A 14,327-nucleotide genomic window follows, 5' to 3' on the forward strand; every position below is an offset into this window, starting at 1 on the left:
ACTCTTGGTCAAGCTATGAGCAACCAGGCCAGCAAGACGGGCCTAAAGATCCTTCAGTCCTCACTTGCTAAAGTCCCTGAGAGCTGGCTGCTCATCCAGCATCGCCCTAATTGGAAGATGAACAAAGATGCTACAAATAGGAGGTACTTCATCCAGAAGGCAACCCAGAAAGCTGTCACTTAATTTCCTTAAATACAACGCAGGAACGCTGTGAGATATTTCTGGTTTTCTAAAACGAACCACTTAAGCGGGAGACGTGACTGTGGCTACCAAAACCCAGCGTTAAAGAGCTGGCTCCTCCACATTCATCTTCAAGACGCAGCTCTGGTAGGTTAATTGGCTCGGGATGCATTTAAAAGTGAAATTCAGTGTTTTTTCCTGTGCGTGCATTCGGCATAACCGGCCTCCTTCCTGCCCCATCGCTTATGAATAAGTCACTGTCTTTATAGCGAGTGCCCGCAGTCCATTTCATAAATATTCAAGTCTACAGATTTTAAAAATAATGTCTATATAAATATATATGAAGTGCACTTTTAGTTAGAAGTTTTAGATTGTTTGTGCTGCCTGATTCTTTATTTTATTATGACTCTAATTTGCATTTTGATTTAAGATGACAAGTGTGAATCTCTCATGGGCCGTTGCAGATGAAGTATGCTGTGCACTTGAAGGTACTGGCATACTGTTTAAACAGCGTTTCTAGTAAATCAACATTTCATGAAGCTTAAACGAATACATTTACTGTACTCGGAAGACAGTAAATGTCTCCCCCTGGTGGCCAGTACTGGTAGAGTTCAATTATTCCAAACTGAGACCTATACCGGGAGCACCTGGTGGCCAGATGAGCGAATGGCAGCTAATTCCCGAGACCCAAAGTAGGGGAGAAAACGAGATTAATGGCTTTACTGAATCTAGGCCACACTCAAGTGAAAAGAAAAAAAAAGTTTCTGTCTTTCATGATTTAAGATCACACACGCAATATACTGCAGCTGAGGGAATCAATTACTGATCCTGTGCATTCACTATGTACAAATTGCAGTATTTCCATAGCATACAGCCTCTCCGGGCACAAGAACATATTCAAGGTGAATTTTTATTGAGATTCTCAGAATTTCACCAGCTAAGATGTTCTCCCTGACAGCTGTTATGAATAGTCAACACATTTCCTTTAATGAGGACTTGAGTCCTATATTGTGTTTATTAATGTGCTTATTACAATATGCCGACACCTCAAGCCTCACGTATAGGTTAATCTCACTCTCACGCAGTCACTTCATAAAACCATACGCACAGCATTATTCCCTAGCTAACACTAGTCCCGGAGAACCCCCTACCCTGCTGGTTTGTGTTCCAACCGAGCTCACAATTACTTAATTGAACTAATAATCTCCAAAATCAGAGCCTTGTAATGATTTTAAACAGTAGGGGGCTTCAATTCATTATAACATTGTATAAGGAACTAATTATCTTATCAAGGAAGCAATTTTGTATCAGTTACACAAATTATTAGCTCAATTAAGGGTTCGATTAAGTAATTGAGAGCTCGACTGGAACAAAAACTAGCAGGGTAAGGGGCCTCCAGGATCAGGGTTGGTAACCACTGGTCTAAATACATAATTCAAAGAAGGAGCAGGAGTTATGCTTGACCGAGCTTGATGCAGAGGCGATCGCAGTTAAAACGATCCTCGCTGCTATGAAGAAGATGGTGATGATAAAAACGATTGATAATGATGGCATTACTTGTAATGTGATGATTAGTTGTTCTAATAAGGGTAGAAGTGGTGTGTGTAAAAACAGCACAGCAAAGCCCATGACTGCCAGGTTTCCTTCGGCTATGTAATAAGCTCTACAGCTGCTGAAGGTTAACGGAGCAGGAGGGATGCTTATATAAAACGAATTGTACATCCACACATGTCCAACTCCGAGCCACTATATGAGGAAGCAAGCAACAGTAAAGCAGGCTTGGCCGTGTGCCTAAAGCATGCAGTATTATTCCCAGCAACACAAAATGCACGGCTTATTTCCGAGAGTCACGGTTGAGGTATTGTTAATTTACTTTCTAAGGAGAAATGGGTTATTTCATTAAAGGCTTGCCATTCTTTTTAAAGATACAGAAATCAAACGCTGGCAGTGTGTTAAATATGGGGGAAAACAAATGTGTGTTATAACCTGTGGTGTAGCAGCAGTGGTAGAACAACAATCCCGACCACAATCACTCAGCGTAGTTAAAGCAGATAGAGTAATGACCTCTTTCTATTGTACACGATTTTATCAGCTATTAAAAAACATATTATATAGTGTTTAGTTAGAAAAGGATTTAATATAATAAACTTCTGCAGTTGCCGACAACTAGAAACACGTCTACACACACAACACCCCAGATCACCATCTGCACGATCGAGGGGAGTGTAACGTGTTTGTCTTCCCCAACTCTGAACTGCACTCCAGCTGCAGGGCTGTCGTCTCTTCACTATCTGTGTCAGTTGTGGCTGATGTCTAACTACACAAAAGGTTAGGCCTATTATTTATTTATTTTTGTTACTGCCATTTTATCTATTTGTTAATGTCATTTCCAAAATATTGCAGCACAGATTCCTGGTGAGTTTCCCACTCGCTGGCATATGGACCTGCAAGTTATTCGTTTGTATTTATTTCACCATAAACTGTCTGCAAAGTATCTAAACAATATTTTGCAATTAACTCGCTGAAAACGTTGTGTTAATCATTTGCATAATACTTTGAAATACGTTTGGTTATATTTACAACACGACTTTTGAATGATTTGAATGCACTTACTTGGTGTTGTGAAAGTGCACCTGTCAGCCTCAAAAATTAGTCTGAAACTTGAGAAGACATTTCTAGATGTAACGGTGAATACAATAAAACACTAACACATTTGCCTGACTTGTTTTTATTCTTTACACTTTATTTTCATATGTTAAGACCTATAAGGGATATCTCCATATTAATTTAAAATGCCAAAATCACTATAAAAGCTGTACAAATGTTGCTGAACATCATTGAGGAAAAGCATGACCCTATTATTGCCAATTGTTAAATTATTACAATTTGAAATTTCCTTTGTTTATCTGTTATCTGTTTATCGTTCTCAGTCCAGCTGTCTTGAACTGTCAACCAATGACTTGAAATGACTTGAGCCAGAGAGGGGACGGAACCTTGATCTAGGAAAGTCAAAGACTCGACTCGAATCAAGACCCAAATGACTCGTTACGACTCTGATATAAACCCTTAGTAAGTCATCAATTTGGTGTTAATAGCACTGTTATTATATGCTTATAAACAACCGCTTGCATATGTTACTTGAGAATGATAACATGGCTGCCAAATACCACACCTCCCTGTATTTTCCCTGCAAGTATTTACACTCTTCCTTCAAAACAGTATTCTGTGATTCTTTTAGTTTCATGTATTTATATTGTTCGTGAAACTCTACTTATTTATCAGTGATATCTGTTTTTTCACTGCTAGTTCAGGACTAGAAAAGAAACTGCACTGGAATTAGTTCAATGGATGGTGTGTGTGTGTGTGTGTGTGTGTGTGTGTGTGTGTGTGTGTGTGACTGACTATTTGGCGATAGAGAAGCTTCTTAAAACGTGCCCTTTCATTCCCTGGACACAGAAGTGTATGCCCGAACTGTGAGGCAAATCACTCAGACCCAGAGCCTGGCTTTGCAGACTCAGCAGCAGAAACAGCCGGACAGCACTTGGCACTGAGCTCTGGCGGTAATATCGGCAGCAGGCAGGTGGGCGGGCAAAACAAATATGAAACAAAGATGGCTGTGCAGATTGTTGATACGTGTGATGATGTCTCCTGCGATTCGTGTTCTCGGTTACAAAAATTGATAAAAATGAATACATACTCACATACGTATATAAAAATGTTAACAAATAAATGACAACTTGGACTGCCGAGACAAACACAAAGGAAAAATATATTAATGATTTAAAGACGATTTTACCGAAGACTGCGTTCAAATCATCAATCGGGCCAAACTGAGCGGCTTGTTTGAGCCACTGCATTGCCAAACATGCCATCATCAACACACTGGATTTATGTCCTCATTCTCATTCTCCATGGATCCATTATCGGTGTTTTAAACCTGTTTCCTCTTTAACCCACACAGACGTACAGACCGAGACATGTGAGGGTGCAGATAAACTTTTATATCTATTCCATTGGAAATGTGTGCAAGAAACTGTCCTTAAAGTGGAGCTGGAATGGCTTTCTAAAACACACACACACACACAGGCACACGTACGCACACATTCACACTCCAAACCACTAAGCCCCTTTGAACATTATTTTCACAGCACTTACCTTAATGCGCCCATCAATTAGGAATAAGCATCTTGTAGACAGACATTGTGTCAGACAGTTCTGTACCCAATCTATGTCGAGAGCTGCTTTCATATAATTACATTCCTACTGGATTTCACCCAGAGCGGACAGTCGGCACTCAGGTGGGTTTCAGGGCGGCCTCGGGGCGTCTCCAGCGCATTGCAGAACACGGACCCAGACACTGTTTCCACACAGCACTTCAGTATCGGCCACAGCCCGAACAACACTCCCGTCCGTAAGGGCCTCTCTAATGCTATCTGAGGACTTGGAGAGTTACAGACTCTGTGTGAGATCTGTGCTAACCCATGGCTAAAATGCAAATTCACACTAGGGGGCCAAATTAAATCAAAACGTTGACCCACCTGCCTATAACCAAACCTGTACATCACAGCGGTGACCTTCATCATTAGAAGAAAGTCACATCTTTAAAAAAGGAATCGTTTAGTAGTTTTCTATTAGTGGTGGGTCAGATTTGAGATTTCACTCCAGCCTAAGGCCTATATCAACGCAAAATGTCGACCTACCTGCCTGCCAATCACTGAACCTGAATACGACTGCGTTTTCCCATTTGAAGTAGTGGCACGAATGTAACCCTCAGTTTGCAATATGCGATTTGCAGGTAGGTCAAAGAAAAAATGGTCTGAATTTGAGGAGTCTGAGTTTCAGTTTCTAGTTCCTCCTTTGGTTGTCAGTTTGCTATTCTGCTACTGTCTTTGATCAGATTGAATCGGTGGAATAACTGAAATGCTTACCTAAATGCTATACTTGTCCACACCCTTCATCTGCAACACGGTTACTCATTTTGTTTAATCAATATTACGAGATAAACTTTAAACTAAACTACCCTCACAAAAGAACAAAAAGCGAAAGTGACTATATAATGTGCTAACGGTCACTGCATGTTATGTCTGGGTAGTATAACTCATTTAATTTGGCTTTTGCACCCTTATTTTTGGGCTTGTGTGAATTTACACTAAACTGAAGGTTCGGGAGGAAGACCACCTCCAATCGTTCGCCCTACCAAGCATAAGTGCTTGACCTTGCCTCCCGCCTCCGGATCAGGTTTTTTATGCTATTGTCAACATACAGGTACATACATCCTTCCTTTAGTCTAAGCCAAAATAAACTCTTTATTCAGCTTCTCCTATGTTTACTGGGGCCGTCTGAACTCCTGAACTGGGAATGGTGTGGGTCTGTGAGTGTGTTTGTGGAAACAGTGTCATGGAAACCTTCCCAAAATCCCACCTGAACACACACTCTAGGCCAGTGCATTCACCGACACTGCCTGAACACATTGTGAGGAGGGAGCAAGAAGACAGAGAGACAGAGAAGAGAGGGGGGGAGATATCAGGATCGGAGAGACTTTGGAAAGAGAAGAACAAGAACATCGAGGAGTAGAAAGCGGCAGAGGCAGACAGAAAGAGAGAGACAGGGACGGACAGAGACGGGAAGGGAAAAGGCAGGGTTAGAATTGAATGACAAATTGAACTGAGAAATAAAGGGGGGGAAGGGAGAGGGGAGAAGTAAAGTCTGATGGAGTGATGGAGGGATGAGGGGAAAAAGGCTTGTGAAAGAGGGGGAGGCAGGGAAAAGGAGCGATTGAGAAGGAGTGAAAAGAAGGGATAAAGAGAAAGCAAGCCAGAAGTAGGCAGCATAGAGGATCAGGGAGAAGAAAGTGATACAAACAGTAGAAGTAGCAGATATTGAAAGTAAAAGAAATAAATAAATGCATAGGAACCACTTACTGAGGCTACAGTCTATCCTGATACAGTCTGGTGGGAGAGAGATCGAGATGGTGAGAAAACGGAAAAGAAACAAGGAAGCAGAACAAAACAAAAAGGAAACCAATATCAAAATCATAAAGAGAATCGTAATAATAAGAGAAGAAGAATAAAAAAAGATACATTTTACATCCTTCAAGGTACATTCTGCAGACAACCATAACATTTCATTGCCCACCATCCGGGGACAAGCAACGAGTCAGAACAACCTTTTTCCTCTCCGCCCCCCCCACCCTCCCACCCACCTGCCACCCGAAAAACACACCGGCCGGCAAACCCTTCTGTCATGCTGCTCTCGGGCTGGGGAGGGACGCCACACACTGACGGACTTCAAAGACAAGCGTGTCGCTGATTGAGTGCCGGCAGCGTCTGGTTCTTTTAAATCCTAGGGTGGAGTGTATCATCCGAGTGCTTATTTGGGGAGGGTTGTTAGTTGTCGATCAGATCAATTATTTAGCTCTTTCACGGCAACACTCAATACAAAGTGTAGAAATAAAGGGACAGATAAATCTCAAGAGAGAGTTTATAGTTCTGATTAATTTGATGAATTTCCAACATAAACATGTTTTTTTAAGGACATAGTATGTGGATTTATTCTGTACATTTTTAACTACTGTAAGAATACACTTTCTACCAATAAGCGCAATACTAGAACTATAATTTCTGCACAAAAACTGTACTATATTATGTGGCTGTAGTCCAAAACCTGTATAACAGGTGACTATATGAAGAGTTTGAATCTTTTTGTTATCCTACAATGAAACTAAATCGTGATTCTGCCTCAGGTTGCTACAGTAAAAACACCATTAAACACTTCAGACAAGTGCACATTAAAACTGTGTTGGCCATAGTGTTTAAAGCTGTTAACTGTAAACAGTCCCTTCTGGAGTGAATGCTATAATTGTTAAAGTATAGTTTTCACCAACAATACCACGGAAAAGCCACTATGGTGGTTAATTCCTTCTTTCCAGGGTGTTATTAGAGTCCATCAGTGAGGCTCTTGCTCGGTGCACCAGTACCTGTAACAATTAGTGGGGCACCGCTCAGGGGATGATAGTTTATATGGAGTTGCACACTCTGCCTCCCTTTCGCTTCAGAGAATGCCGCCTCCCAGCGAACGAGAAGGGCAGCTCACGAAGGGTTTACCTGTTTTGTAATCCTGTGTGTGTTTTAGGGCTGGGACCCAAAGCAAGGATTCAGGAAAAGGTGAACTGCACACCCCAGCCACGCAGCACAGCACAGCAGCGAAGAATGCAGGGTGAACGCTGTCACCCCCGCCATGCTCTCTCAGCCCTCCTGAAATGTCCTGTCCTGTCCTAACATCACTGCACTACTGTGGTCATCTGCAGAAAAACAACTATGCTGGGCATTCGTGAAAACCATGCCCTATACGATATATTATATCCTGACGGCTTGTGCTCTGAGATGGGTGTTTTGGGGGAGGTTTAAAGTCTCCTGAAGGGAGAAAAAATCTAAACAAGAAAAATCATCCTCGGCCATAGAGCCAGACTTTCTACAAGTCCTGGTGTGCACAGACAGAACTCCTCCCTGTGTGTGCTGTGCATTCAAAGTCAAACTCACTTCACAAGCAATACATGACTATATTTTTAATCTATTTAATCAATTCAGGAAATAATTATAATGCTACAAAAGTAATAAATCATTTGAGGACTAATCTTGTGTGTGTGTGTGTGAGAAGAGCCAGATATTGGTGTTCCAGTAAATCTGCCCGGTGCTATACAGGGCTGAGGGGGCACTCAGTGGAGGCCCCTGGTGGCCACAGGCCGAACGTGCATCTCGCTGTGGCTAAGGTGTGTCTCGCGCTGTCAACCGCTACAGAATAGTGGACGCAAACAGCCACAGACCGGTCTCACTGCTCAGAGAGGAGGGCAGACTGGAGGTACCAGGTTTGCAACTCTGTATCAGGGTGTTCTCCCAAGGAAGGACAAGGTGGTGCAACATTATCTGGAAGGCACTAGGTAGCACCCCTCACACACACTTTTGTACTTTTAAGTTTAGTATTTTTAAATGGCATCCAAATCCCATTAATGCAGATTTATACCCTGGCATGAGATATGATGCTGCACCAAGTTGCACATTTCACTCAGGGGAGAACCCTGTGTACCTTCTCATAGCTCCCATCATCCTCTCTTTCTGCTATCTACCCAGGTGGATTGTGGGAAACTGGACCGCACTGACTGTCCTGTAAGACACTAGGGGCCGGTGAAGCCTAACTCTCCAGTTCCTTCCCAGTTCAGTTCAATAACATGTCCTTTCCAATCTTTTTCTTGAACAAGGGATTATGAGTTAAAACGTGACCCCTTGCTCTCACTTACATTAGTATTCAACTTAGATCTGCAGTAGTGACATAGTGTGTGTGCGTAGCCAATCAAAAAGCAGCTGATAGATGTGTTTGTTGGCAAATGTTGATGGTGCTCAACAATGAAAGAGGTGTGTTTAGTGTGTGTCCAGTCATTTATTATTTATTATGCAGTTTTCATTGAACTAGCTGGCCATTAAAACATATTGGAATCACAAGTCACTGTTAACACTGAGTCCTTTATGTCTCCTCCCGATCTAAGTCTTTCATTTATTCTTTAATCACCATATTTAATAAATAAATAAAGAAACATACTGAATTTCAACTATAAACTACGTGAAGCTAGTATTACTGTCGCTCGGGGCTACATGCATTGGCGGGTGAACTGTAATGTAAGTGTTTTTTGTAATTACTGCAAACCGAAGTTTTACTGTTTACTGTATAGTGTACACAGTCAGGGGTCAGTACTGATAGGTTACTTCAGGTGTACACATGGTGCGGGGGGATGGCTGATACAGTGAGCCGGTCTTTATGGCTGTTCGATCCAGGGACCGCAGATACAGGCCGTTGAAGGGATGAAAAGTTCCATCTTCTGAGGCCGTGATGAAGAATGAACGAGAGAGCAAGAGAGAGAGAGAGAGAGAGAGAGAGAGAGAGATGGACAGCCACGGAGACAAAGAGAGAGATTGAGGAGGATGTCTGATGAGAACCTTGAGCAGGAGACCCCCCCCCCTTCCCTTTCCAACAAGACCACCCCTCCCCCCCAAGAAAGAACCCATTGGGAGGTCTCTCCATTGGCCCTGCGGTGCTCTCCCTTCAAAAGATGGAACATAAAGCGGCAGGGGCCCAGGGCCACACATTCTTCTAGTCTGCCGGGGTCTGACTGCCAGTAGGTCCAGAGATGTGTCTAACTCAGACCTCCCTGTTCCACACTGCAAGAGCAACAACAGTCCCCAGCTTGGTGGGTTGATTGAGTTCCCTCAAAACCTGCTGACCTCAGTCCTGCTGGGTGTTTACTGGGCCCTGTACGCAAACATGTGGATGCTATTTTATGTTTTACAGTCTTTTAGACACTGTAACTCGAGGAGACGTCTCTTCTGTTTGCACCAACGCAACCAACATCCAATTCTTTATGGGAATCTCTGTCTGAGCCCCTCATCAGAGTGATTTAATCATAATGAATCGTGGTGAAGCAGGTTATTTGTCTCCTTTAAGCCAGATCTGATTACTGGGTGGCCGTGGGACAACATATTTCACAATCACAGCCCAATGGTTCTAGTTTCCCATCCCTAGTTTGCAAAGTCTGCTCGCTGCATTAGCTTAAAGTCGGCACCAACCGCTGTGCTTTCATTTATCTTGACCTTTCACTCCTGTCATAAAATCCACTAAGTGGTTGGCTTGTCTATAACTGCGTACTTCTATAGTTTGATAATTATTACATTGACGAATGATGTGAAGTCAATGGTAATAATGTGCACAGTATGCCAAATATACCTCGTATGCCGATTGTGTTACCTCTCTTGGCATGTCTGTGTTATGAATTATTATAACGGTTCAATTTGTTTTATTGCTTTTTCTTCCCTCTCCATTTACGTTTTGTTCCCACTTTATCTTAAGGGGATGTGTGTTCACATTGCAGTTTTCTGGTTAGAGTTTGGTCTGTTAGCAAATACAAGTATTAACTGATCAATTGATTTCCCTGTTTATTGTGGTACCTTTGGTTTGCACGTGTTGTTTTCAACTCTTTGTTCCTTTACACAAGCACTGTTCATTACATAATGTTGTAAATATAGTATTGTTTATTAATCATATTTTACTGCTGTAAATTGTGTTAAATTGCCATGGATCTGCCAAATGAATCAATAATACTAATACTACTAATAATAATTAATACATATGTAATTACATATGTATAATCTAGTTATATAACCTTTAGCAGATACCATTAATACATTAGCAATAACACATCTATTAAGTAACACTACTGTATTCATATCTTAATATAGTTACTGTGAACAGTTAACACACACAAACAGTGCCCCTAAAATAAAGCCTGATCACGTATTTTAATGGCTGCTGTTGTTGTGCATTTCGCTGATGTAAAAACACAGACCTGGCAAAACCCTTACAGCCCAGAACAAGACCCCAGCAGACTCAGCACAGTGGCCAGACCCCTGCCTCTTTATCTTCAAGTAGGATGTTACTGGGAGCAAGAGGTGGGAAGGATTAGGGTTGCAGGGCGAGGGGGATATGGGGCACCAGGCCAGTAGAGGGGGAGCAGGGGTTTTGTTGGGTCAGGGGTGAAGATCTTCAGACCACAGCTTGCGTTTTCTGATTCATGTCATATCGTTTGTCTTGTGCGGGACAGGAGCTGGATGCTGGACGTTACCTAGGTTGACGGTCAGTTTGACCTTCCCACCGTCTAGCTCCAGCCGCAGGGTGTCAGCCGACTCCTTGGAGGTGGTGGCCATGAGGAGGCCGTAGGCCCTCTGGGACATGAAGCGCAGGGAGACGTCCTCCGCCTCCGTGTGCATCGTTCCGGGCATGATGATCTTCAGGTACATGCTGCCGTCGTAGCTCAGCACCGTGGCTTCTGGACGCGGACAGAGAGAGAGACAGAGAGAAGCTGTGCATTAGGTGTCTGTCGGGGTATTTCTCTTGGAATTTCACAGTAACGCACAGATAAACCTGCAATATACTAGACCCTTTCTAATGATTTATTTAATTCCGATTATTGTATTAATTAGACCTACATTCCATCAGTGTTTTAGGGTCTCTTCCAGTCAATGGCTTAAAAGATTATTTTGATTCAAGGTGCCACGACCTGTATTCAGCTGATCTACTTAACTATTTGAGTGGGTCCGAACACAAATGAGAGGACGCCGTGGCTCCTGCAGGAACTGAGTTAGAGAGCTAGAACATCTGTCGCCCTCCCTTCAACGCACTTCCAAGGGCCTATGTTTCCACAGTCTGTCAAAAAACGTACAGCTCCATGGCACCGAAGACACTTCCAGATCAATTCAAGATCATATAAGCAACTTGTATAATGTACCAATCAATGGCAGATATCAAAAGCCAGCATGTTCGCTGCTTCAGTTTTTCAGGCTGTAACTCCCTGGACAACTGAAAAACATCACCAGATTTGTCTTCCCTGCAACAACCTGAGGCATTGTTATGAAGTTAACCCATCCTGAAATAATGGTATGCCACTTATAGCTTACTTAGACACATAATGTCCGGTTACCATGGCTTTACAAAGGTTGGGTTGTCTATTGATGCCTGTACTACACCTTCTCTACACTTGGTGGCACCAGAGAATCACTAAAGACTTATCGAGTGTCACTCCACAATGCTGTCACTGTTTCCAACTCATACTCTAGACAACCTGCTGTGATCCCATAGCAGTTGTGTACCTTTACTATACCAGAATTCAACTGAGTTTAAAGTGACGGTGTAGGTCTTTATACACCCTGGGGTCATACACACATACTAGTAGAGAGAGAGAGATCTCTGTAAAGATTGAGCACCAGTGTTTTAATTTCGCACGGTAAGGGAATTTCACCCTTTTCATAGGGAAGAGGCCTAATTTGGGAACTTCATGCTCCCAGCAGCTCATGATTCCAACATCTTCGAACTGTCATCCAGCTCAAAAGAAAAGCTGCTTTTGGGGTCTACTTGTATTGACCTCATTTAAAGGAACAAAATGACACAAACTTGCAGGGCAACTCTGCTATTGTCAATGAAAATCAACATCTCAATCAACAGTGTCGTTTTTAAGTTGAAGTACAATCTATTTGAGGCTCCAAACTCTCAAAGTTCCTGGAGGACAAAAGTGTCTCCTGACTTTCATTCCAAATGGAGCTCTTTTTAATGCATTATTTAATTCCAATTATTGTATTACATACCATTCAGTGATTTAGGGTCTCTCCCAGCTGACTTAAACGATTATTATGATTCAAGGTGCCACTACCTGAAGTATTCACCTCGAGAGTGCTTTCCCTGACAGGTTCAGATGGGGTCACTGTATCAAGGTCAAGAGCCCTGAGACTGTAGTTGACTATAGTTTAATTAGTTAACGAGCGGCACTGAAGACACTGAACTACCACCCTCCCTACCTCCTGCCCCGGTCCCTCTCACACCCCCGCTCCCTGCTCTCACCGGTCTCGCAGTTGCGCCCCAGGTACCCCGTCCCGGTGCAGTCGCAGATGTAGCGGTTCCAGCCCTCCCGGCACAGGCCGCTGTTGTGGCAGGGGGTGCTGGCGCACTTCTTCTGCAGCTCGCGGGTACAGAAACTGCTGACCCCTGGCACGCTCTGCATCTCGGCCAGCCGGCGCACGTCGCGGCTCTTGCCGTCGATGAACAGGTCGCGCACGCAGCCCACATAGCCGTAGTTGAGCAGGGCGGTCCACACCTCAGGGGGCAGGATCAGGCTGCCCCGGCTCTCCGGCAGGCCCCCCAGGTACATCTCGCTGTCCAGGTCCAGGATCTCACTGCCCTCATTGGAGTTGAAGGGGGTGCTGCGGCTGTTCACCGAGATCGAGCCTGGCAGGGGCCGAGAAAGGGATTTTAAAAGCTGCCCAGTGCAATGTTTATTAATTGACATCTCAAAGCCATCTCAACACTTTACACTATGTATGTTTGTTCTACAATGCTCTGTGTTTTTTGTTAATATGAAAGGCATTATATTATTATTATTATTATTATTATTATTATTATTATTATTATTATTATTATTATAATCAATACACGATCAAAGTGGACCAAGCATGGTGTTGACTTCAGGTTAGCTGATTCAATATGGAGCCAAACAGGGATCTCCATGTGAGGACGTTGACAAGGCAGGCCACTCAAGCCCACGGTCACTACAGTAACACCGTCGAGCCAAAGGTGTAATGGACCCTGAGAGCAACTACAATATAACAAGGATGGGGATTTGTGGATGTGTGTGTGTGTGTGTGTGAGAGAGAGAGAGAGGGGAAAAAAGACAAGGGAGACACCGCAATACACACACACACACACACACACACACACACACGCATACACACACACACAGACAGTCCGTATGTCAGTTAGAGATGCTCTGTGATTGGAGGAAGGGGGATGCTTGGTGTGTGTGTGTGTGTGTGTGTGTGTGAGTGCGTGTGCATGTGGGGGGGGTTGTAGGGCGCCTCTCAGCAGGAGGCTTCTCTTGAGATGTCTCCACTTGATTTACGACTCAGTCTTAATTATCTATTAAAATGCAATTACAGCAGGGTGTAGGAGCTGGATCTGTGCGTCTCCCCACAGGATGCCTCGACAGTGATTAGGTAGAGAAGGCCTCCTACACAGCCAGAGCCATACACACACACACACACTCACACACTCCAGCACACGCACACAGTGAGATGAGGATGGAAAGACACCACTACAGAGCCCAGAGAGAGGGAGGAAGACAGGGGGGGGGTGGCCTCCACAGATATAGACTGACAGATAGAGTGAAAAATAATACAAATGAGAGAGTGTTTCTTGGAAGGCGTTGGGAGTTAGTAACAGAAATGTAGGGTTAAGGACAAGCGTAGAGAAGGGGCAATTAGACCTAAACAGCAGGTGAGAGAGAGAGAGAGAGAGAGAGAGAGAGAGAGAGAGAGTGGTTAGAGAGAACTGAGAGGAAGATGAATGCAGAGATGGAGAGATAGAGAGTGGGAGACAGAGAGAGCAAGAGAGAGAGCCTGAGAAAGAGAAAGAGACAGTGCAACAGCGATAACGATAGAGATGGAGATAGAGAAACACGTGCAGTGCAAGACCAACAGAGAGATAGAGGGAGAGAGAGAGAGCAGGAGGAAGAGAGACGGGGGAGGGGCACTGCCAATTTAAGGCCTACAACCAAACAC

General features: G+C 43.6%; 1 protein-coding gene across 1 annotated transcript in view; it reads right to left on the reverse strand.

Annotated features, from left to right (window-relative positions):
- nrxn2b (neurexin 2b) overlaps positions 1-14,327 on the reverse strand; it is a 496,668-nt gene that overhangs the window by 336,497 nt on the left and 145,844 nt on the right. The window contains exons 6-8 of the mRNA XM_066718736.1: positions 12,616-12,999; positions 10,847-11,050; positions 6,102-6,128 (exon numbers count right to left, since the gene is read on the reverse strand). Of these exons, the coding sequence (XP_066574833.1) occupies positions 6,102-6,128; positions 10,847-11,050; positions 12,616-12,999 (615 nt within the window). The remainder of the gene's footprint in view (positions 1-6,101; positions 6,129-10,846; positions 11,051-12,615; positions 13,000-14,327) is intronic.

Source organism: Amia ocellicauda, chromosome 12 (genome assembly GCF_036373705.1).
Source record: "Amia ocellicauda isolate fAmiCal2 chromosome 12, fAmiCal2.hap1, whole genome shotgun sequence".
Lineage (NCBI taxonomy): Eukaryota > Metazoa > Chordata > Actinopteri > Amiiformes > Amiidae > Amia > Amia ocellicauda.